Source organism: Calonectris borealis, chromosome 18 (genome assembly GCF_964195595.1).
Source record: "Calonectris borealis chromosome 18, bCalBor7.hap1.2, whole genome shotgun sequence".
Classification (NCBI taxonomy): Eukaryota; Metazoa; Chordata; class Aves; order Procellariiformes; family Procellariidae; genus Calonectris; species Calonectris borealis.
The window spans coordinates 9945121-9970951 of NC_134329.1; the positions used below are offsets into that span (position 1 = coordinate 9945121).

Below are 25831 nucleotides of genomic sequence, written 5' to 3' on the forward strand. Positions count from 1 at the left end.
TTCTAATTAGATACCCAAGTACTGCACTTAGGCCTGTCATGTGCCTTTTTTTAAGTACTTGGACATCTTTTTGGTTGCTTGAGAAGGATGATCTGAAATTCCAGATCTTTGATCTACTTTAGTGTAGTTTGTGAATTTCAGTTGCATGTTTTCATTTGTGGGTTGGATTCTGGAGAATTGCTCAAATTGAGCCTACTGAAAATCTAACTTTCTTGACATTGATTTCTTCTGTATGCCTTGATAAATTGAATTCAAAGCTTGAAATCTTGCTGCAAGCTAATGAGATAAACCTGAAGAGCTACATTTGTGTGGGAGTGTTCCAGGGCTTGTCCCACTGTATTATTCCCTTATCAGCTGAGACACTGGTTTTGCTTGTTTGTGTTTAAGATTCTGGCAGTGTCTACCAGACAATGTTTAGCTTTGTAAAGCTGAATCTCCACTTTTGAACTGAATATTTATACTCTTTCGTTCCTTCTCTAATGGCTGTTTCTGTAGACCTGTTCTATTCCCCTGCACGGTGCTGTATTCTTAGTCTCTATGTACCCTATTTGATCCACAAACTTGCTCGCTCTCCCAGTTCTCTTCAGCGTGCTGCCCTCTTATCCTGAAAGTCTCATTAATTAAGCAGAAACATTTGTAAATTGGGAGTAACCTTCTAGATATAAAAAATGAAACAACTATTTATAAAAATGGAATTATTTCTAATTCCTTGTGTAAGTGATTTGACTTTGAAGGAGGACATTACGATTGTGCAGAAAACTTTAAAGGATGCTTCAGTCTAGGATTTTTCATTTTTTTTAATCTGCTTCAACTGGCTATTGTATACATTATATTTACTGTACAATTTGATATTTTTTAGTTTTCTTCCATCTCTAACCATTCAAATTCTGCCATAGGTTACTTGCCAAACAGCGTTCATGCAGTGGAAGCAATGCTGGCTGCTGCAAGTATTGGTGCTATCTGGAGTTCAACATCACCAGACTTTGGCATTAACGTGAGTAGCCTTATTACTGCCTGTTGCAGAAAAGAAAGCTATCAGTGTGTTTCAGAAAAATGTGAAGGTGATAAATTAAAGCGGCAGATTCTGTTCACTTTAGTCTTACTGCCACCTCCTGGCACAGCCAAGTACACCAGATTTTTTTCTAGCTACTACTAGAACAAAAACCCATGCTTTCAGTTGTCAGTAATGACTTTTGGCGTAGTAATTTGAGTATCTTTAGCTAACTCACTGTTGGGATATTTTCAGGCGGAATCCATAGTTTTGGTGAGCTTTTATTATATTAAATGTGCAGATGAGCAGCAATGCAACAGAGTTGTCTGGGGCTTGGCCCTTCCTTCCCAAATCTTTCCCCAGGCTGCTTAGCCACACTCCAGTTTCTTTGCCTAAGTAGTCCCTTCCTCTGCCTCCTATGTGGGTAAACTGAGCCACACCTCAGTCGGTCTTTTCCAGAAGGCTTTATGTTTGCCAACAAGGTGAGGAATTTCAGGCTAGTATCACCAACCTTTTAACTCTTTTTAGTGTAGGAATAAACGTTGTATATAAAATACGGTAAAAATTATCATGATATCCCAATGGACATTACAGTGTGCCCTGGAAGCTTTGGGAATATATTCTGCTTTCTTTGCAAAGTCTTTAGCAGCAACAGATATAAATCACTTCTAAAATGAAGTGTTGAACTTTTCTTCTATCTAAAAGTTTGCATGAAAGCATTTGGAGAATGTACTCTGTGCATTGCAGAACACAGAAAATACCAAAGTTGTTAGATAATATATACCCTCCGTCTCGGTGTTTAACCCCAGTAGCTGGTTAAATGTATGGACCTGTCATCTCTGGATTAGCACTAGAGGGCAGCAGCATTCCACTTTCTTACACTTGAGGTTGTATCATTGGGGGGAAAAACGATTAAAAAAATCATTACAGCATGTAATGATCAATCTGTTCTACAAATATTTTCTGCTTGCTCAGAAAATGACAGTATGGAGTATTTTCTTTGCAATGTGATTTGATCTCTCATCTGGGGGAAGATTGTTCATTTTGCTTGCATTACAGAGTACTGGTATATTTTCTGTCCATGTTGATGTGCTGTTATTCTCAGTGCCCAGCTTTATTTAGTTTTTGTGATAGTTTTTTTAATGAAACTTAGCCTTGGAGCAGCAGTGCCATTGATATCATTTATTCTCCTTTGGCTTGGCAGCATGTGTTGGCATGAATTCAAACCCTAAAATCTTGAGGGAGATCAGCAGGGGTCCTCAGGGATATTGGCTTCCACCCTAAAGAAAAGATATTCCTCCTTCTGTGCACTTGCATTGGTTCTGTTAACATAAATGAAGATTTTGTTTGTGTTTTGGGAAATAGTGTAGCATTTTCAACATTTCAAATCCAATTGTGTATATATGTTTTGTGAAGCTTAGAAATGTTACTTTTCAGAACTGCCTACACATTGCAGGCTCTGAATGCTGTACATCCAAAGACTTCTCAGGCATTCAGGAAGTCTGCTGTCAGAGAACCAGTGAGCTCCCTCCCACGCAGAATGCCTCTCCTGGCAGCTTTTGCTTCATTTCTCTAGTCCCTGTTACCCATTTACGTATATTAATAGGAAAGTGGTTCTTTGCGGCCTGTGCGTAAAGAATTGTTGGACATGTAAGTTTAAAAAGAGGCTCTGCTCTTAGAACTATGTGAGAAACCTTTGGTGAACCCTAGCAAAGTCAGTGCAGCTCCATTCCTGAGGCCCAGCACAATTTTTAGTACTGGATTTGAAGCTCGTAGAATAGCCTGGTATTGTGGTATACCTGAGCTTTTAATGAAAGCAATTCCTTCCTGAGCCATCTGGTTGGATTAAAGTTCCAGTGTAGCAATTACATGTTCCATCTGTTTGTATTGCCTTTGTATCATACCAGGCTGCCCCGTGGGATTTGATCCTGCCAGTGCTAATGAATCCAACTGGGTATGTTAGCAGGATTAGTAAGATCCTGAGAATTGTAGTCATCTCTGTTTCCGATTCACACTTCTCTTCAGATTTGATTCTTCTGTTAGAGTACCCTTAGTCCTCTCATAGGTCTTAATTTTTAAACATCAGGTAGCATGGATATGGGGTATGTATGCTCTGTGCTCAGCATGAATGTGTATACACACGCACACACACATATATATACACATATGCTGTGTGTAATTTGGCTGCTTGGTCTGTTCTTTGAATTTGGCTGCTTGGTCTGTGCTTTGAAAATGGTACAAAGGAGTAGGTATGATAACATATCTAAGAAAGCAGGAAATTCGATATCATACTCCCTTAGAGAGTAGCTTTAATGTATTAACTAAATCTACATTTCTGAGTTTGTTAGCTAATGCATTAGGGGCTTCTTGAAAACCTCTTCTACCACTGAAACAGATTCTGGTGATTTTTCTTTCAAACTAATCGATAAAGTTAGGTGTCAATACATTGTCACTGTATTTTCTTATGATGAGAACAAGGAGAAGCAAATGCATCTCGGGTGATAGGAGAGAAAGCTGTTAAGTGACATATTCAGCCGAGACAGTTGCATATTTGTATTTAGTCATATCCCTGTACCTTATCGGTGGTGTTCAGTGAGCTTTCCTAAAAAGACAACATGGAGAAGTTGTCAGGACAGGACCTCTGTACTTTTGCAGTAGGCCTTCTTGCAACCCTCACCGGCCCAGCTTGGAAAGGAGGAGTTTAATAGAGATTAGTTGATTGTTTTTGCATTGGTCTTTTGGTTTGGTAATAATTTGTCTCTCATTTTGGCTGCAAAGTAGAGGGTAAAGCAGGAGACAGAGAAGAATAAAGAATGCTAGGAAGAATAAGCACATATCTGAAGTCTGATTTTTGCAAAATGATTTAGGAGATTGTTCTTGAACAGTTAGTTAGCTGACAGTTTTACCGTATTGAGTGATTCAAGTAATGCAGCTAGAGAGGGATGAACATTGCTGTGTGCTGAGGGCTTTTACTAAAAGGATTTGTTTCTCGCTGTTGAATACAAAAAGATCCATTTCTGGTAGGCTGCTGCATGCAGTGTACCTGAAAAAAAAAATACCAGAAGGGTTTTTCTCTCAAATGTGATAATAGCTATGGTAAATTCCTGAAAGCAGTGTAAGCTGGAGGAGACACCTGAAAATTGAGCATTTGAATGTGTTCTGCCCTCGAGGTTCTAAAGGAGCTGTGGTAGGTTTTTGTTGGTAGTATGTATGTGTGTTTTCAATATCTAGTTGTTCTGGTAAAAATCAGTGGTACAGTTTCCTTTGTTAATCGTAGCAGGACAAAGCTGCCAGTTCGTGTAAGTGCCACCTTGCCATATGATGAATGCATCTTTCAGAAGACTGGTGTTTTTCAGTTTCCCCCCATGCATACTATCAAACTACTGGTACATTGTAGCAGCACTGGGGGCGGTTTACAAGGGCATGTAGAGCGCTTGCCTGCAGATGCAGACAGGAGTCTTGTGGGCCTTCAAGTAAATTAAGGGCCCTAAATTACCTCCTGCTCACATCAGTTAGGTGCTTATCTTCTTTAGATAGTAAGTCTGATTCTCAAGGTGAATTTTTAACTGCTTAGATAGCTTTGTGAACTTGATCCTTCAGTGAACGATGTTCTGTGGTGATTTTATCTTTGTTGTTGGTTGATATATTTGGGGGTCATGAAATAGATTGTTATAAACCTGTTGTACTTTGAAGATCTTGAGTGAGTGAAAGACAAGCAGGCAGTCTTTTAACAATTCTCCTGCTAATTTCTGTCCTTATTCCTTGCTTGAATTGAGATTTGCGTTTAGCATCCGGTGAGTTTTCCTGCTGTAGCAATTAATTTGAATTTTTTTAACTTGTAGCAATTTTTTTAACTTGTTTTTCTCTTTGTCCTTAGGGTGTACTGGACAGATTTTCCCAAATTCAGCCTAAGCTCATCTTCTCTGTTGAAGCTGTTACATACAATGGCAAAGAACATAACCACTTGGAAAAGCTGCTTAGCGTGGTAAAAGGTATTTCACTGCATGCCATCTAGTCTTCGTTATGCTGTAGTTCTGTGAGCACTCAAAGCCTGCACTTCCACTAAAAGTGGCACTTTTGATTGCTTGTCGCTGTCCTTCCTTCTTTACAGTATCTCTGTGGCCACTTAGAATTTCAGAACTGATTTGAGTAAAAACTAACCAATCTTTTGTGTAATTCTAACAGTCTTTTGCTAGCTTAGCTTAAATATGTCATCATAAATTAGTCAGCAGTATAAGTGGGGGAACAGGGACTGATAATACTGTTTTTTTTTAAGCCCAAGTGAAGTGCTGCTGAAGACAAATGAAGAGGTATTACAGCACTAAAGCTTGCAGATTTACACATGTATTTTTAAAAGGCTGGCAATATTGAGGAAATCATATCTTGGGTAACAATTTAGTCTTTTGAGGTTTCTTAACATTTAAAACTGTATCCAATACTCGGTACATCAGAATTATTTCTGTTACATAGTGCGTTACACTGTATGATCCAATCAGACAGAAAAGACCTTCAGTTTATGTAACTGAATGTAGGAAATAATTTTTTTCTTCTTTCTTCCAGGGCTTCCAGATATAAAAAAAGTGGTGGTGATTCCATATGTCTCCTCAAGAGAAACCATAGATATTTCTAAGATTCCAAACAGGTAATGAGAGCTTTTGAGGTGTGACTGTCCTAACTAGGGATGAGATGGATGCTGATAGCTATTGAAACTGCTTGACCTCTTGAACTTGCAAAAGCTAGGATTTAGCCAGATTTCTTAATGTGGGTCCACCTTCATACTGGAAACAGTAGTAGCACATTGCTGCAGATGTTTTGCTTCTACAAAACCACTGTTGATATTAATGGTTCTCAAACGAAGGAAAAATTCAATAACATACAGCAGGGAGAAGAAAGTGGCTTCCAGAAATGAACAATTAGTAATTTAAGTGACATAATTTGTTTTGCTTATTTACTGGTCTGGATTACATATGTTAGATACCTTTTGGAAATGGTTGAGTTCCAGACTTTGTGTTGAGGGTCAGATTGTTCCAGTCTGCTTTGTGCTGTTAGGGTTGGCAGCTGATCATAGGTGCAGATTTATCGGCTTGATTTTGTTGTGTTACATCTCAATATTATACTAAGGTTTTATTTTAAAACAGAAAAAGGAAACAAAACAACTAGCAATTCAAACAGTAGAAAGACTAGGAATGAAAATAATATGTATAGTTTGAGTATATAGTTTATTGTAAAAGAACTATCAGATACAGAGGTAATCTTATATATGGGGTGGGGTAATGCTGTCAAAAAAAAATGCAATGTTCCTTTATTCTCCTCCTATGCAGTGTCTTTTTAGAAGACTTCCTTGCTACTGGGAAAGGAGACCAGGCCCCCCAGCTGGAGTTTGAACAGCTGCCTTTCAGTCATCCTCTCTTTATCATGTATTCATCAGGCACAACAGGGGCACCAAAATGCATGGTTCATTCAGCAGGGGTATGTCTTCCCTCCTGGAGCTGCACTATCTATATATAACTGCCTGGGCTATATTTTTCCTTTTAACAGTATGATATCATAATGTACTTTAAGGAAGAATTGATTGCTGACAGGTTTTCAGGAACTTGCAATGAAACTTTCTATTTTGAATGAAACATGACTGTTTGAAAGCAAATACAGATTAATAAGGATATAAAATAATTTGGTTTAGAGATTGGTGTGGAGACCTTTCAGAGATTTCAGCTATTTCCTGGGAGCAAGTGTCTCTCACAAAAGCACGAGTAGAACTGGCCTAACTGATACTTGTAGAAAAAAGGCCAAAGAACTTAAATTGGGGGCTTGGAACTGACTTTTGGACACTGTCAAGTTGAGGCCCGTAGGGAACTTGCAGGTTTTATTATCTAGAAGTTTTTTTACCTTAAAATTTAGTCCCTATGTTTATCAGTCCAGAGCATGTCATCCTCATCAATCTTTTTTAAGGAAGGAAGCCAGAAGGTTAGCTATCTCTTCGGGTGTACGTTTTGCTTTCTATGGAAGCTTTGCTTTAGGCAGTGTCTTGTTATGACTAAAGGCATATACGACGTTAATGCCAAAATCACCGATGCTCACATGCTTCCCATTTACTGTTCATGTTCTAGAAATTGTTCTAGGCAAAAGCTCAGGAAGTCAGCTCCAGCAGTCAGGCATAGTGTCGAAACTTTAACTCTGCCATTAGTATAGTCCTTAATAAAAGGCAGGGTTTTTTCCCCTTAAGGCAGGCAGAATGTGTCGTCTAGCACATTTGTACCAACTTGTGTAATGTAACTGCACAACTATTAGTCAGTGTCCATTGTTTCTGCTATTTGCTCTGAAAGTCAGGATCTTGCGAGATCTTGTGAGACTGGCTATAGAGTTCTCTAGGTAGCCTGAAGGCAGGATCACTTTGATGTTACACCCATAGTGGTGTGTGTATGTTCTTGCCTCGCTTGGATGGCAAGGACTGGAGGATTTGCCCACAGACAAATCCCATGCTGCCTGTAAACACTCTGCTTTATATATTATCAATAGGAGATCACACCAGGCTGCACATGGCGTACAAAATGGTCCCTTTGGGACACAAATCCTATGTTTGTGAAGAGGAAAGGAGGAGGTATATTTTGAAGTTTTACAGCTGTTTTGAAGCTGTGCTGGCTTTAGGCTGATTAAGTACTTGCAAAGATGGATTAGCAAAAACAGGACAGGTGTTTTGTTGCATGATAAACAGTAGGGAGATAGAAAACACCAATGTAGATCAGACAACAGGACTTTTTTCTGTTGCAAAGTTCTTTCTCTTCCCATGTTATCTGTATGGCTGCTTAGCTTGCCCTTAATCGTGCCTCTGCTCTCCATCTGAATCATCTTTTCAGTTCATACAGAGCTGCTTTGGAGTTTAGATACAGACTACTCATCCTTGCTGGGGAGGAGAGAATGTGATGGTTTGTTGAATAGGGTATGTTATTTGTGAGGATTCTGTGTTCCCACTGGGCAGCTCTGTAGTTCCTGTATTGCAGGGTGACTTTTTTTCTTAAGTTCTGGTGCTAACACCTCTGATTGGCTTAAAAGCAAATTGTTGCATCAGAGGCTTCCTTGGTTTGCATGCTTTGTATGTGTCAGTTTGAATAGGCCTACAGTAAAATCCATGCAAATAAATTCTTAGATGTCTTCGGCACACTTGAGTGCATTCCTCTGTTTGTTCTTGACTTAATCTTGTTTCCACTGTAATTAATAGGAGGATTCTCATTGATTTCAACAAAAGCAGAATTAGCCCACGGTCTTTGTCTCATTTTCCAGCCTCAGATTAACCGAAGTTTGATTTTGATAGTTTAAAAACGTAAGACGAGATGACATTTCAGTAAAGACATTTCAATTATTGCTTATTTGCAGTGCACTTCAATGCTGTTTTGTTACTGTACTGATCTTATAGATGCTAATAGGCAGCTTACTTTAAATTCACAACTCAGTTTATCTAATTCTGCAGTATGTTTCTGGTCTGTTTTCTCTGCACATAGTCTGTTTTCTTGACGCACAGTGAAATAGCATATGTAAATAATGAAAATGAAACCAGGTCATGGGACATGATTTAAAAAGTAGTGCCTCAGAGGCAGTAAGATTTCTCTGGTCTTGGGAGCAAAGCTGTATGGTATTGAACAATTGGGTGTGCTACAGAAAGACATTTGGAGGGTTATTGAAAAACATTAATTGAGTAATTGTTATTCTGAAGCCCTAAAAATGTTGGTTCTGCTTCTTACCCCATTCCTACAGGCCCCTTTTCAGTTATTCCATATTCCCGACTATCTGAGGAGAGAATGTTTTTGGTAAAATCCTCATCAGTTCATTTCTATCCATCGTAAGGACTCGCAAGACCTGGGCTTAAATAGCTGCGCTGCTACAGGCTTCTTGTAACTGTAGGCAAATCGCTCTGAGGATTTTTCGTGCTCGGACTCTTTCTGAACGCTGTGTAGAGAACACTGCTGGTTTGAGACCAGGACCAGCAGCCACGACTGTTCTCCCTCAGCTACGTAACCGCTTAGCACTGGTCCCTTATGTGCCGATAGTGTGGCTCAGGAGCAGCAGTGCCTTCTGATTTTTTTGACACTCCAGATGCTCAGCGCTTTATCAGCCGTATGTTAAGCCCAGTGAAGACAAGCAAACTCGTAAGTTTTTATCAGCTACCAGATCTGTGTCATGAAATGCTAAATGCTTAGGATTTATTTTGAGGGTCATACAAATCCTATAAATAAACAAGTCCTATAAATAAACTTGAGAGAGCATCTTGGGCCGTTAGCTCTTTAGAACAGCTATGCCTTCTACACAATACCTTCCTCTCCAGACTGAGTGTTACCAGATTTTGCAGGGGAATAGTTCATACCCTCTATCTAAAGTTATTGTTAAAAAATGTCCTTTTGGTTCCAAACCTGTGGAATAGCAACAACTAAATGGAGGAAAAGGAAAGCCAATTTTTTTTTTAATTGAATTTGACTTTTAATTTCACTACTTTGTGTGGCTCTCTGATTCTCCTGCAGAGGCAATGAGCTTAATTTTGTAAATGGAATAATTATGTTAACACTTGCAATTCTTTTGGCAACCTTAACAGTTAAGTTAGACACAGTGTTTCTAAATCGTGAATTTTTTTTTTAATTTTTACATGTAGAGAATGGTAGCTATAGCTAGGTGGCAGCATTGTGTCAGCTTAGTGTATTCAAACAGTAGCAGGTGAATTCAGACCTGGGTCCTTTGGGTTGTGAAGAGAAAATAAGATTTACTCCTTTATTTAATGCTTTCTGCTTTTTCTCCCAAAGCGTGTGCCTATTTTATGACTCTACATTTTCATTTCAAACGTTTATCTATAATCTATTTTCTTTCAGCATAAATCTTGTTTCATGCTTATGAGGCTCTTAATAGTTCTGCTGTAACTCCTTGCATAAATGCAACAAGCATCTTTATTTTAAAATCAACCACATTAATTTGTTACTGCATTGAAGTGACTGAGTGAAGTAGCTTGTAAGTTTATTTATCCTAACAAGTTATGCTTTAATGATGATCAGAAAGGTACTTCAATGGCATTTCCAACAAAAGAGAAAAGAGTTAATATATTTAACTACATTATTATTAATATTGATGCTTTAAGCAGTGAGATTTTTCACATTGCTAGTCACTTCAGTATTTACAAGAGATGTGTATACTTAGGTCTTTCCTCTCCTAGATGTTAATAGATAAGATAGTTCGGATAAACAGTGTTAATGTATAACAAGCTGCTGCAGTTTATAGCAGCTCTAGGTCCTTCATTCTTGCCAGTTGCCCGATATACTGAAAATGAAACTCTGTCAAAGGGCTTATCTTGGAAAATCTGACTGGTAAAAGCATGCTGTTAAAATTATAGCCTGCATGGCGTACTCTGCAACTTTGATGGCTGGGCAGAATTGGAAGGGAAGGAAGTTATTTATTCCATGGATTACAAGTGATGTGCAGTGGGAATTGCTGAGGCCTAATGAGAGAGGCTGAAAAGTTATGTGAGAAAATGGAGAATGCAATTGCTGCTGCTGTAGATAGGCCCTGGGATTTACTTCAGCTGTGGTTGAAAGGAAATACTTGCCTGTAATCCTGGAGTACATCCTGCGAAGCATTGACAACATTAGTTTTTTTTGAAGTCTTAATGTGCTGTCAGAGTTTTGCTTTTCCTTTACGTGAACTTTTATTTTTCTTTCACTGTTTTTTCAGGGTACGCTAATACAGCATCTGAAGGAACACATTCTTCATGGCAACGTGACCAGCAATGACATTATTATGTACTATACAACGGCAAGTGTGGCTTATTAAGGCATTTTAAAAAACACATTAATATATTTTTCTTATAAGGGTGGGAGAGCTTTTCCTACAAATCTACAAGTACAATTTTATGTATTTTTAATTCTTGTTCTGCAAGGGATTGTCCTACTTAACTGAGTTTAAAAAAATAAGGTGGAATAATAAAATGCAACAGGGACCTTTCTGATGAAAGGTCAAACCCATGTTAAATGTTTCTGATCTAATTAGGGAGGAAAATGGATTGATTTTTGCAGTCTCTTAGGTTTATTGATCTAACTGCCTCATCAATATCACCTGCGAAACAGGCGCCACCTTCCTGCATCATGCAAGGCTTGACCATACTGAAGATGAGAATTTGTTATGTCTTTGTTTTGGTGGGGAGGAAGGAAGCTGCACAACTCTTAACTTCAGTAAAGGAGAGGGAATAAAACTGATCTATGTGGGAGTTCAGTTATATGGTGGGTTTTTTTACTAATACTGTGGTAAAGAAAATTATTCCAAAGTCTTCTATTACTGAATGGTTTGAGAAGGCTAGTGTCTTTCCTCATGGGTTCCTTTCTGAACTTTAACATTATAGTCAGTTTGTAATATCTCCATAGAGGAATCATTATAATTACCTTGTCCCAAAGTTGTCCTGTCTCTTGCTCTCTCATGCTGTCTCTTTCATGCTTTAAAGGTATGTGTATAGGGAGGTGTGGAATCCCCATCTCATTAGGTATTTGTAAGGGTAAGTTAGATGAACATCCGTCAGGAACACGTAGCTGATTCAGTCTTGTGCAGGTGAGAAGATAAAACAGTGCTCCAGCCTTATTTTCTGATTCCTAAATAATATGATTAGACGTAATTAGCAGAGATGGGCATAAACTCAAGTGTTCATTTAACAGTTTCTTAAAACAGGAAAATTTCGGGCAAAGTGGAGGGGAAGATGGCACCTCTTGTATAAGGGCAGGGAGCATGCTTTGGTCCAGATCATTCTGCCAAGAGCTATACCTGTCCATCATTTTCTAGTTGCCTGTAGCTCCTCTGCCAGCGCATGACAGCAAGCAACACTCCAGATCCTGTGATAGAGCTGCCAGGAAAGCAGACAGCTAGCTGACCAGGATAGAAACTAATGTAGGTATTTTCTCTTTTCCAGACTGGCTGGATGATGTGGAATTGGTTAGTGACTGCACTTGCTACAGGAGCTTCAGTGGTCCTGTATGATGGATCTCCTCTAATTCCATCACCAAACGTGCTCTGGGACTTGACTGACAGACTAGGGTATGTAAACAAGATTAAATGGAAGGATAATGGTCTTTGCTTCTGTTACGATGACCGCATATAAGCAACCTTATTAAAGGTGTCGTGCCCTTGGTCAGAAACGAGTATGTAGTATGACCTAATTTATTTTTTGTTGTAGCCTTGAGTGGAACTACTTTTTAAAATTTTGTACTAAAACAGTCTTTGAGAGAGAGCAGAAGAGACAAAGAGCTGACTGTTTCAAATTTGAGACAAGTATTTGGATTCCAAGCAAACAAAGAATTTTGGTTCAATAGTCAGTTTTCAAGAGCAGCCTTTTCAAAAGGCAGTAATTGGGAGCAATCTGAAGAGTAATTTATGAGCACACTCAGAAGTTAGAAAATAAGAATCCTTTATTTCAAGCACTTCAACATAAGATTCAATATAACACTTTGACTTAAAGATGTAAATTGACTGGAAAGGCTTAGCAGGGTTGCTTATATTTTCATATTTTGCTTTTTAATCTATAATGCCTAATTCTCTCTGTCAAGCTGATTGTCACAGTTCTTTGCGCCTAAAAATGCTCACAGTGCCCTCTCTCGAAGCCTAGAGAAATGGCAGGTATTGGATAAACAGCTGTAAAATCCTGTGGTGGTATTTAGCTTTGTACTGGTTAACGGCTTTTTTTGGGTAACTTCCCTATTTTGCCAACTGGATGTAAGGAATAGATCTGAATGATATTACTGGTAAAATAATGAGTGTCATTTTTAATTGATAATTAAAATCAGTTCATTTGTGGTGCAAAGTGGATGCCGAAAGATTCACTTTCTGACTCTTGATAATTAATAATTTAAACTTCACTGTCTTTTGTGACATGTAATATTTAAAGACTGACATTTTGTCTCTGACTATTATAATTGAAGGTTAATGCCTGGTCAGAATGTGTCCAGTAAAAAAAAACCAACACAAAACAAAACCACAAACTTAAGACACCCTCCACCCCCCAAAAAAAACCCCTAGTAGAACAACAGGCAAAAATTTAGAATCAAGAAATAACACGGCTTATTTTTAAGCATTGTTTCTACATGCCAAAAGTAAGTGAACATAACTGAAGTGTGTCTGCATGTCTCACTTTTGTAATCTGGTGCTAAAAGTGGTGGCCATCTGTGTGGTACTTCATACTGCAGTCTGTTCCCAACTCAGTCATATGTTACATATTTAAAAAAAAGGCTTCAACATGTAAGGCTACCTCACTTCTCTGAAGATGTACCGTACTTTCTTTCAGCTAGCATGTTCTTCATGGTATCATCAAGATAACTCATACTGCATGACAAGAATTACTTAAGTGGACATCAATTAAAGATCTGTTCAAGTGAACAGATCTGTATTTAGTCACCATCCACCAATTATGTAGCATTTGGAAGGAAATAATAGGAGACTAGGCTCTACATGTGCTGTAGAGGAAGTGTCAAAGAGCTTAAAAATAAACAGAGAAGCATTATGTATTCTAATGTGAAAGAAAGCAATAATTTGAAGCATGGAAGGAAAGTAAGATATTACACAAGAGTAGAAATAGTTCACGTGATTATGGTACGTAACTGGAGGAGCGATATACTTCTGTGGGCTCTCATGGTGCTGTTCCCATGTACCTGATAAATTGCTCTGTGCGCCAACGTGTTTGCGCAAATAGCTTGTCCCTGTTCTTGCCCAAGAGGTGGCAGCCTCTCAGTAACTGTCATCCACCTAAATGGCAAAGGAAGACATCCCCTTTTGATAGTGTTGAAATAGCCCTCTCTCCATTTCTGAAGCTGTATTGTTGTCTCAAGAGCTGTTCTACCTTCCGTCTAGCCTTTGGAGTAAAAGCAAAGGTAGCAGGATCTTATTTTAAGTTCTACTGATGTATGTATTGCCCATGTTGAGTGCACTCAGACTGTATCCCTTATCCTTATCTGTCTCTGTGCATTTTCGTGAGGTGAGTTTATTGCTGTAATATAAAATGAATTAGCAGAAGGCAGGGAAGAGAAAGTCAGCAGAAACATTAAAGTAGCACTTCCATCAATAGAGTAGGGAAGGGGTACGGCCTTTGTTTCAAGTTTTAATTATGTTGTATTGGAGAGCTCTAAAAACACTCTTTGCAAGGGTGGAATTCAATTGTTCAGTTAGCTAGGCCAAATTTCATGTTGAGTTAGGCACCTGCAACTCAGACTTTCATCAGTGGAAACTGAACAGGTATCTAAGAGAAAATCACTGGCTGCTGTCTTCAGAGTGAAGTATTCTTTGTTAAACTGTGCCCTGAAATGGCAAAATTTTTATATCTAAGAGTGTAACAAGGCAGCAGTTCTGTGTTAAACAGCTTAGTGGCAATTATAGGCCATTAATGAAGAAGATGTTTTAACATTTTGTGATGTCTTTGGAGTGTTGGGCAGTTATGAATTCCTGTAAATGAAAGTGAATGTTTTCCACGAGGTCAGAAAGCTTTGCTTAATATTAAAGATAGAATTAAAAGCTTCAAAGCTGCAGAAATAACATGTGAGCTGACTAATTTTGATTGCGCAAAAGGATGTGCCTTGCACTTAGAAAGTTTTAAGAGACTCCATTGCTTCACTGATCAATGTACAGAGTGTCTACAGCCTCTGCTTACTGCAGTGGGAATTGCAGGTCTTCAGAATCTTAGCATATTTAAATATGCAAAACACTTAAACTTTTTTCCTTCCAGGATCACCATCCTTGGAACGGGTGCAAAGTGGCTGGCTGTGCTAGAAGAGAAAAATTTAAAACCATGTAAGCTTCAAAAAGCTATTGAATCCCTTCTATCTTCCCTCTTGCCTTTCCTCTCCAGGTTCTGGCCCTGTATCTTGTAACAGTCTTTTATGTAATTATTCCGGATTGTAGTGACAAATAGTTACAAACTTGTAAAAATTCTACCTTAACCTATTTTGTTGATTTCCTCCTTTTTAAGGTGAAACACACAATCTCCAAACGCTCCACACTATACTGTCTACAGGATCACCGCTCAAATCTCAAAGCTACGAGTATGTCTACAAACACATAAAAAGCAGTGTCCTCCTGGGATCCATTTCAGGTGATGCTTTTATGCTGCATACATCTTGCTAATTCTGTTCATTGCCTGTGCATTTCCTTCTTGCCCGTTTGCTGCTGTATAGTTGGGAAGCTTAAGCCTTGGATCATTCAGGCCTGGTTACAGTTAAACTGGAATTAATTGTCTTTTTAGTGCAGAGATTTTCTGCATAATTCAGTGTGCCATAATGAAGCTCGTACACTCAAAGGCTTTTAGGTGGAATGTTTCTGACATGGTGGATGTTTTGAATTTTAGCTTTTTTTTTTTCAGCAGGATCATTTATTTTGACTGGCTGTCCTTAGGGGGTAGTAGGGTGAGATCAAGAAGAGTCTATTAACCTACAGAACATACTGTTCTGCCAAGAGCTGACTTTAGCAGAAAATACCTCTTGGAGAGGTTTTTCCATGTTCCCGTTTCAATTCTTTTGTGCTAAGTAATTGGCACTGCAGACAGATTTTTTTGTAAATTATATAATTAGAGAAATATCAAGCCCACATACTGTGCAGTTTGTTGTGAGGAGTGCTAGCTGAGGCAACTTCTATTCACGTAAGGTCCACCACAGAACTCCTCATTCTGCTGTGTAATGAGGGCTGACTTTTTCAAAGGGCTTTTTAACTCAGTGTAGTTTGATTTTTAAAGTCTTGACTATTATGCAACTAAAGTCACCTCTGACTCTGGTCTTAGTAAGAGTAGTGCTGAATCTTGAACTTGCTACTATAGACATTAATAGTCTCAAATGCAGAAGACTATTTTTATGAGTAAAGCTAACAGATTGATTTGTATCTTACAATTCTACTTTCTGGAAGTCGTAGAAAGACTGTAAGTATTCCAGTTAAGTAAGCACTTTGACAGTATCTATTTTTATTAAGATAACTGTTCATCCTATAGGCATGGTTCCCCCAGCCTCTGTGCTAATGAGAACAAGGTATAAAAGCTAAGTAAACATTGAGTGGAATAGCTTGACTGGTTAGTTTAAACTAATGAAAACAAACAAGAAAACATTTCTTAGTGATCTTAGATATCTAAGTCTGTAATAGGGCCTCTTTATTTTCTCATTCTTATATAAACGGAAACTTCCTTAAAAGAGATTAGAGAAACTGTTGGAAGAGGAAGAGTTTTGCCTTAAGGAATATTTCTGCATGAAGGGCATACAAATATAAAAAGACATATAAAGTAAGAAAAGAAACCTTTTTCTATTAAGTCACATAACATCCTAGATAGTACTGACTGTATATTCTATGCTGCTTTATGTGGATCAGAAGCATTTGGCAAAGGTGGCAGCTTGCTGTTCTCTAGAAGTTTTGCTTTTTCCAGAAGTATTTTCTGTATATTTTAATAGACTTCTTTTATTGTAGGTGGGACAGATATAATTTCATGTTTCATGGGTCAGAATGTTACAATTCCAGTTTACAAAGGAGAAATTCAGGCCAGAAATCTTGCAATGGCTGTAGAAGCATGGAATGATGAAGGTAACTATTATCCAAAATATTATGTACACTTACAAAATACAGTAGTTATATGACCTTATGTTTCAGTCATCAGAAGGTAAACAGCTGTAAATGGGTGATTTCACTTTGGAAACATGTTCTGTAAAGCCTGGATCTGGATCCATTTGATCTGGATTGTACAGGACTCTGGTGAAGATAAGAAATGTGTAAAAAGGCCCTTTTCCATTAATCTGATAAAGCACATCAGGCCAAATTCTAGCCTCTGATGTGCGTGCTAATTAGCTATGTTGCTGTGGATGCCAGGCTGGTTTCACCCTGTGGTGTAACTCTCTTGAAGTTACTGAGGTTAAGATAGGGATGAGTTTAAGAATTGAACAAAAGCTGTTAAGACCACTAGTCACGGCTCATCTCATATCTACATCAGCATCTGGCATGTAAGTAATAACTGTAGATGCTCTTTGCTTTGGTACTGTATTGTTTGCAGAAGGGAAATGCAGAAAATACCTCTTTGTTTGTAAACAGGAAAACCAGTTTGGGGTGAAAGTGGAGAGCTGGTTTGTACCAAGCCTATTCCCTGTCAGCCTACGCACTTCTGGAACGATGAGAATGGAAACAAATACAGGAAGGCTTATTTTTCAAAATTCCCAGGTATGTAATGAAGGGCTTCGGATATTGCTCAAACTGACCAAGGATATAGATTGTATTGCTGCTGTTAGGAAGGTACAGGTTTATTCTTGCCCAGTGATAGGCAGGTGCAGCTTTGAATCTAGATTTCCAGGGTGAGAACTCCACGGCATGTTTCATAATATCTCACTCTGTTTTCTAGTGCTTTGTTTTGAATATGGATCCAAATCAGTTTAATAAGAATCTCTGGAAAGCTCCAATCCCATTTTGCTCCTGCTGTCATTAGGCAGATATGACTGTAACAGCCTGATAATTTGTAGTGCAGACATAGGCTGCTTGGCAAGAGTGTGAAATGAAAGTGCTGAATAGGTCAGGGAGCAATCCTCCATTAATAAGTGCCACTGCATCTCTGCCAGACTGCTCCTACCTAGCCGGAGGAGTGAATCCTAAGGGATAAGTGCTGACCTGCTACCTCATTAGCATGAGGTTTACGTATATGCTGCCTCAGACATGCATATTCTGCATTCATACAGTCTTCCAGTGGTGATAAGAGTAAAAGAACAGGTACTGTGGGCCAGAGGCTTTCTTCCTAATAATTGTGGAGGACTCTGCTCATCCAGAGCTTTTGCTTATGTGGCACAGCAATGCTGAACTCCCTGCTGCCTACTGGGCAGGGGCTTTTATAGGAGCAGGACCTCAAGCTGCTTCCTTTTGGAGATGGAAGCTTTTTTATAAATAGCAGCAATACAGAGTGAATTCACAAGAGGAGTCAGGACGTGCAGCAGGAGATAATCATGCAGGAAAATTGAGGGAATGTGGAAGTTGCAGTCTGCATGTAAGCCTGACAACAATAAATGATTTAAAAAAAAAATCTGTGTGGCAGTTTAGACTGAAATCACTGTGGTCCAGAGGTTCTGTCTGAAACCGCTCTTTTATTTTTCCTTGTAAATGGGCTTAAGGTTGCAACAGTTAAGTTAGAAAATGGTCTTATGTGCATATACATGTGCAAATTATTGAGGTTTGTTTTTTCTTTAGAAAAATTTGAGTAGAATTGGCTTGTATTTCTGTTTGTGGCAGGCTGCTGTAGTGCTATCAATCTTAAAAATAATATAAAAGTTATTCCAGCTCTGAGAAGTCAAATCTCATTTTACATTAACACAAATCAAGAACATTAAGCACATAAGCTCCCTAGGGAATTGTTGAGACCTATTGTGCAAACCCAGAAAGCTGCTTGCACAGAATTGTACATCATAAAAGAAGTGGATCAAGAAGGACTGGTGGGAATATAGTTACCTTTGTGGAAGATTCTTCCAGTTTCCTCAAAATGTGGTATTCAGAGCAGCTATTCATCTGCTTTCTAAAGGATGCTCTATAGTCATGCAAACAAGCAATTAGAAGATAACCTAAGGCTTGATCCTAATATGTGAGCTACTCTTGTGTGTGCTAGCTATCTGTAGTAAATGCGAGGTGGATTGTTTGTGTAGCTTAAGTACTGCTACATTTGCTGTGGGTAGTTCTCAAAGTATACCTGATACGTTATATTTTTGTATGTATTCTACTAAGTTACGTGAGTTGAGTTACACAAATGTCTGCTGTGACTGGATGAATAAGAAATCAGCTGCTTAATCTCTGTCATTCTCTAACAGGTGTTTGGGCCCATGGTGATTACTGCAAAATTAATCCCAAAACAGGAGGAATTGTCATGCTGGGTCGCAGGTATAGTATTTTGAGTAAACAAGTGTTAAAATTTGCACACTTCACCTTAGAGCATAATGTACGTGATTCTCCGTCATGCCTGTTAGCTTTATTTGTTTTGTTAAATACAGTATTGAGGATTTCAACTCTTAAATTAATCAGAGCAGCTGGATTAGAGGGAAGAAAGCCCATTTCAAAGTTCTACCCCACTTTTGTATATGTGAACACAAGACAATGTTGGACTTGGTTTTGTGTTCCATGGTTTATAATGATCATCTGTACGAGAGTTTGAATTGAGAGTGCAGCACATTCAAAGTGGTGAATCAGGAAACTTGTCTTCTGGTCTTGGCTTTGCCATTGACTTGCTTTACAGCAAAACTAATTATAGAAGGTCAGGTATTAAGTTGTGCTTGTGTTAGCGATCATAGACATTCAAGATCACAACTGTGCGTAAAATATCTGCTTGCATTTAAAAGTTGCTGTTCGGAACAAAGTTGAGTGAATGCCTTGAAGCTGTGTCTGGCATTGTCACAAATAGACCTACTCAACAGACATACAGCGTGAGGCTGCTATATATGAAACACAAGTTCCAGCTATAAGAGACTGGAAAGTAATGATATGCAGTTGCAATATGATGGAGTACTCCGCAGGTTCTTGGTCTGTTTTGTCGTCAGTGGTATGTGTGTTTATTTGTAGGCTACAGGAAAGGGGAGGGATTAGGAAGAGTGAATGAATAATGTTGAGGTTCTCTGTACAACTTCATTCTAATGAGCAAAATGCCTTTTTGATTCAAATTCTTTTAAAATTCTGTTTCTAATGTGGCTGCATATTCACTGCATGAAAAGTAGAGAGACTTGGTTAATTGCATCGATTTTTCTCTTTTCATCAAACTCTAATCACATTTTAATGCTGCTTTGTTTTATTTGTGTGTGATTTTTCAGTGATGGTACATTAAATCCAAATGGAGTAAGATTCGGAAGTTCTGAAATCTACAACATAGGTATGGAATTAACTTTCCACCTCTTCAGCTATGACATTGTTGCCTTAAATCTGAAATGTAAGCATTATAAAGGTGTTTGGAAGGACTAAGTAATAAAAGACTTGCTGTTTTTCAAATGAAAGACAGTACAGAGCATATTAGCATTAACAGTAAAATTCTGTTTTGTAGACTTGAAATTGGTTGCTTTCCTGAAGTATCTGTAGGACTGGAGATGAGCAGTGGAGATGTGTTCTCCATAAGCTATTGCTTTCATATAATAAGGCCTTACAGACTGATTATATCATGCAGGTTTTTAAGAGAATACTGGAATTCTGAGGCTTTTCTTTTTTTCCCCCAAAACAAGCTCTTGACACTGGTTTTATTGTATCTTTCCTAATACTTAGATGAAGTTCTTGAGCTTGTGCTTTAGTGTTTCAAAGAAGGTTTATCTTGTGAAAGGTGGTGAAACTGTATGCCTGCAAAGGTTGCTAATCTGAGACTTAAGGACCTGATGCCTCTCCTTGTTCTTGTGTGATCAGGCATGTTAATTTTCTGTCTATGCAGCAATGGGCATTGTGAGGAAAGCCAAAGAGAATGGCTTAGTATAAAAGCTTGTTATCTGTCCCAAAAGTTATAGCAAATTTTTTTTTGTCCTGGGCCTAAATATATGTGGTCCTTAAACCTGGATTTTCCCCTGAGCAGGAGTTAAAATTTCAGAGCACCCAGAGGGGAAGCTCATTTAAAATAACCTAGCCAGGATGTCTGTTTTGCCTTTGCAGCTCTAGGGGAGGGGATATTTCTTTTGGTGCAACCACAAAAAATGTGCATCCCGGATAATACACAAATGCAAGTGCTTATAAGGACTCTTCCTTTATTTTCAGTTGAAGCCTTTGAGGAGGTTTCCGATAGCCTGTGTGTCCCTCAGTACAGCAAAGATGGGGAGGAGAGGGTGATTCTCTTCCTGAAGATGGCATTAAACCATGCGTTCAGCGAGGATCTGGTGAAAAGAATTCGAGATGCAATACGTATAGCGCTTTCTGCCAGGCATGTTCCAAGCCTCATTCTAGAAACCAAAGGCATTCCGGTATGTCATGAAAAATGTTGCCTACTTTTTTTCTTTGTCACCTTGAATAGTAATTAAGGAGCAGTTGTCATTGCTCTTCAAACCCACATGCATGGAAATTTTAGCATCTCAAAAGTGTATTCGAGCTTTATAAATAGTTTGTCTATGTTGCCTAGCAACATCATTTCATGTCCTTTTCAGCTAAGCATGTTTTTGTTTTTTAACAATACCTAAAAATGCCCATTCTTAGTTTATAAATGTGTTGCGTTTGCGCAGTAATATATACTTAAGCCTTTTAAATGAAAATATTAAAAATGTAATTTAACTTTAGCTTTTCTGGCTACCCATAAGCTTATCTTGGTTTTGTTTTCCTGTTTTGAATGACATTCTTATGAAAGCTGAGAGCACTGAGCAAATTTATAAAATCATTTTGTAAACCATTTCACTTTTACATCTATTTAGCCACTTAAATGTAGTTCTATCATTGTCTTAACTGTAGCAGTAACTAAAACAAAATCTTTGTGCTTATGAGAGAGGAGGGGGAGAAATGTGTATAGCTAAAGGTTCTGCATGCTCAGTCTTCTGGAGCTGCGTTACTCTACAGCGCTCTTCCTTGCTGTACGAACTCTTCAGCTGGAATGCCTGGTTTTTGTACTCTTCTCTGATGCTAGAGTCTCCTCAACAGCTCTATGAGCAGCAGAATGGGGGTGCAGTTGTCTCAAGGCCGTTTCCACATAGACTTGAGTGTGTCTAGAGAAAAGGCCTGAGACTTCAGACCAATCGTCTGATATTCTGAAACCCATTTACTGCCAACGTAGGTTTCTATGTGAAAGTGGTCAGGACTGCCACAGTGCACATAGCGATCTGGTTCTGATCTGTTGAGTTACTTCTGTTTCAGACCACTGTTGGCAAATACTACTTGGCTCAAAGTGTCTTCTTTGCATGAGTGTAAAATCCCCTGCACCTGTTAAATGGTGAAGTCTAGATTTTCTGGGCTGCAACTTAGCTTCTGCATGAAGCATTGAACTTGTAAGCTGTGTAAATCACCTGAATGTACAGCATGAAGTTGATGGCAGTGAGGTGTTTGTGATGGGCTGCCCCTCAGGAAAGCCTGCTTAGATCACTAATTAGCTCACGCTTTGAATTTACAATTGAGTGAATTTTAATTACCTTTCAGGTAAATATGCCAGTGGTAAAGTGATCAAAGCTGACTCCCACCTTTCTTTGAAAGTTTTGCTTGGAAGGAAAACCTCTTTCTATTTTCTGCTACTTTTAGAAATGTATTTGAATCCTCATCTGAAAACACAATCTAATCCTGACTGTATACTGACACTGTATACTGGTAGAAATAGTATAGCTGTGTTGAAGTGATTAGGACTTTAGTAATACAAAGCGTGGCTTTTAATGAGATATCCAGGTGTTAAAAAACATACTGCAAGCTCTGTGTGAATCTTTCTAGTCCTGTCCTGACCAGATAAGCATTCTGGTCACCATCCACAAGATGTTTACTGATGAAAGTAAACAAATTTGCTTTGCTGAACAGTCTGTCTAATATTTTTTAAAGGGGGCAGTTCTCTTGCAGGCCACTGAGGTGTTGTGGTTTCTGAGCACTTGTGAAAATTAGGTTGCTAATCATTGAGGAGGAAGAGTGGTTGATTAAGGTGGTTCAGGAGGGTAGGATTACACATGAGTTCGGTAGTTTTAATAAGGAAAAGTTTGATTTAGTATGAAGATCAATATTGCAAGAGTGCATTGCGTTGAGGATTACTTAGCCAGCTTTGAAAGATCTCTAATGAAAAGTGGTGATGCCTGGAGTTCAGGAGTTTCAGTGGCTTTGGAGGCCAGGACCAACCTGGGTTGCTCGATCAGCAGATTCAGTAGTAAAGCAAGTGCGGTTTCTGTTCCCAGAGCAGACAGACAAGACTAAGGAGATATTTGGAGGGCAGCTTTTTAAAGTTGTCGTCTCCCAAAAGTTCTCAGTGATACCAGCCCAAATGAAGGCGATATTAAAGCCTTGGTGCCTATAAAAGCAGAGATCATCTAAAATGGGCCTTGACAGTTCCTGTTAACATTGGAGTAGTTCTTCCTTACTGAACTGTACTAGTCAGTAAGTCTGATCCCAAGAAGAGAAGAATTAGGGTTTTTATTGTCTGCAATGTCCTTACTTCTAGAGTAACACAATGTAATATAATTTTTGTGATTTATATGTGGCGGTGAAGCCTTTGTTTGTTATGGTTTGTTTTGAAACATTTTAATGTTGAGGACCATTTAAGCTCAGTATTTCATTTCACCCTATTAGAAAAAGACTGCCTATTTAAGATACAAAAGTCATGGTTTTCTTCTCTCAAAGTCCAGTGGATTTGGGCTTTGAGCCCACCCTTAGAAAATCAAAAGTTGTTTGAAAATTGGATGTGTCGGAACGTAAAATATTAAAGATTTTTAGTGTTTATACCGTGATCTTGATCTGGTTTCATTAGTTTAAGTTGGAGCTTGATCATGTTCTCACAGTATTACCAAATAGGAGTAATAAATTAAAATCACATATAAACTCTCCTTTGAATTCCACTTACTCTTCCAGTGATTTTCGGAAGAAAGATTCCGGTGCGTCAAGTGTAACAGAAGGGAAGACATTGTGCTAAGTTTTGATTGAGTTCTGGGATGGGTGGTGGGTTTCATGAATATTTCCATAAAGCTACTACATGAAAAGTGTAATTTTATCATTGCTGGTTTTGTTTTTCAGTATACAATAAATGGGAAAAAAGTGGAAGTGGCTGTGAAGCAGATAATTGCAGGGAAAGAAGTTGAGCAGCGGGGAGCTTTCTCAAACCCAGAGACTTTGGACCTGTACCAAAATATTCCTGAGCTTCAGAACTTCTGAAGTCACTTGTTTGGTTTTTTTGCATTTGTCTTTGTTCTGTGTTTGTTTTGTATATACCAATACTGTATGTAAAGAAAAAGCTCTATTTAATACCAGTGGTTCTTTTAAAAGAAAAAATATTTCATTAAGTGCATTATGAAAGGCTTGGGTAAAGCTTAGCTCCCTTTTATTGGTTAAATATGCCATATATCTTGGACATTTTTTCCAGCCTGGAAGGAGGAACCTGCCTGTTTTGATTTTTATATGTATGAGTGCATCTTTTCTGGTTAGATCAGCAGCCCATCAAATGGGAGCACCAACAGCATAAGTTTCAGTTGCAAATAGAATATTTCTTTCGTAAAATGTTCGCTTTCTTTTTTTAAACTGGATTTTTAGCACCATTTTATTTCAATCCATGTGTTTCAGTCATCTGTAAGGAATATACAGCGATTTTAACTACTTGACTGTGAAACATGAGAGTGTTCTATATGTAGTGTGCATTTAAATGTTTTTATAAAAGCCAAATCATAATGCACTAAACCCATTTGACTTGACTCAGAATAAATTCAGTGTTGAAATATCTCACGGTACCCTTGAAGGTAATTGCTGCTTCATTTTGTGATGTAACCTTCCTGTTGTTTTAAGCTTTTAGTTGATAGACTTCTGGGCTTTCAGACGGCGAGGGGAGCTATCACCTCCTCCTTATTCCTGGTGTAACTCCAGGTTATTTCCATGGAATTTACTGTCATTACTCTGGATTAACATCATTGCAGTTGAAGACAGCATTTTGCTTCCTTGTTTTGAAGTTCTTTATTGGCTGTAAGACAACAATCCCGTGTTATGTTAGCTGAAGAATTCCAGTGTGTTTGTTTTATTAAAAGCTGATGGTTTTTGTAACTTTTTTTACTAAATGTCATGTTGAAAGTGAAAGACTAAAATGTTTTCTAGCTCTGTATCCTTCCAGTTTATAAAGGGAAAAATACTGTAATGAGCATACTAAAAACAGTAAAATGGAAGCACTAAAACATTGTTTTGTTTTTCATAAAATACAGTTGCGGTAGTTGTACCGAATCTCTGGCATTCAGTGTCTCCTGCACTATTTGAGTTTTGTGGGTTAAGTATTTAATGCATTAAAATCATGGATATCCTTACAATTGTGTTGAATGCATTCAGCATTGATAAAGAGTTAATTAAAATAAATTGATTCTTTATATATATAATATATATTACATTTGTTTCAACTTTCACTCAGTTATTGTCTTATTTTCCTTTCGATTGGGTGTCATGGAATCCTTTTTAGCTTAATTTGTTACTGATTTTAATGGTTTTAATCTAAGTCTACCCCACTACAAAATTACTGTTCTCTGAAAGTTTTACCCTGTTTTCTTATGCGGAGCCCAGGACAAGTAAAACACTGCTGCTAGTTATGTATGTGTGGTTGGCTCATTGAGAAGGTCACAGGTGAACAGGAGTGGAAGAAAGTCTGCTGAAAATGTGCCTTGTGTCAGTACAGAAAGAAGTTGTAGGTTGCGATATATTAATGCTGCTAAAAGGGATACATCTGTGCACTGAAAGGTACGTACTCCATTCCGTAGGGCAAAATCTAGATGCTCATGTTTAGCTGCAGCTAGTGAGAGTTTATTGTATATTTATTCCACCCTGTGACACATCTCAGCTCGCTAGCTCCAGTAAGCTGAAGGCTGTTGCAGAATATGTCTAATATTGCTGCTAAAACTCAGTAAGAGTGAAATTGCCTCTTCATGGAGCTGCGGCGTTGCCCCTCTCAGGTGGTCGATGACTGAACCAAAAGAACGCAGTCATTGTGGACACCAGCTCCACATTCGCTGCAGGATGCAGAAACGCCTCATTAGCAAATGAGGCTTTAAATGAGCTGGTCTCCATTTGACTTTCTGAACTGTACCAAGTCAGACAATATACCATGCTGGCATGATAAATGTGACAATATAAATACCAAGCACCCATTAGAAAAATACAAAAATGAGCTATCCAGCTGCCAATAACCTATGATTAAAAGTACTTTTAAATTCCTTTCCCCTCTGGCATGCTATATATAAATTTTACATT

General features: G+C 38.3%; 1 protein-coding gene across 1 annotated transcript in view; it reads left to right on the top strand.

Moving 5' to 3' along the window:
• AACS (acetoacetyl-CoA synthetase) overlaps window positions 1-24985 on the top strand; it is a 44296-nt gene extending 19311 nt beyond the window's left edge. The window contains exons 5-18 of the mRNA XM_075167852.1: window positions 897-994; window positions 4869-4983; window positions 5552-5633; window positions 6313-6460; window positions 10697-10777; window positions 11919-12043; window positions 14718-14782; window positions 14961-15083; window positions 16436-16549; window positions 17051-17176; window positions 18799-18868; window positions 19789-19847; window positions 20708-20910; window positions 23630-24985. Of these exons, the coding sequence (XP_075023953.1) occupies window positions 897-994; window positions 4869-4983; window positions 5552-5633; window positions 6313-6460; window positions 10697-10777; window positions 11919-12043; window positions 14718-14782; window positions 14961-15083; window positions 16436-16549; window positions 17051-17176; window positions 18799-18868; window positions 19789-19847; window positions 20708-20910; window positions 23630-23767 (1547 nt within the window). The 3' untranslated portion in view covers window positions 23768-24985. The remainder of the gene's footprint in view (window positions 1-896; window positions 995-4868; window positions 4984-5551; window positions 5634-6312; window positions 6461-10696; window positions 10778-11918; window positions 12044-14717; window positions 14783-14960; window positions 15084-16435; window positions 16550-17050; window positions 17177-18798; window positions 18869-19788; window positions 19848-20707; window positions 20911-23629) is intronic.
• The last annotated feature ends 846 nt before the right edge of the window (window positions 24986-25831 follow it).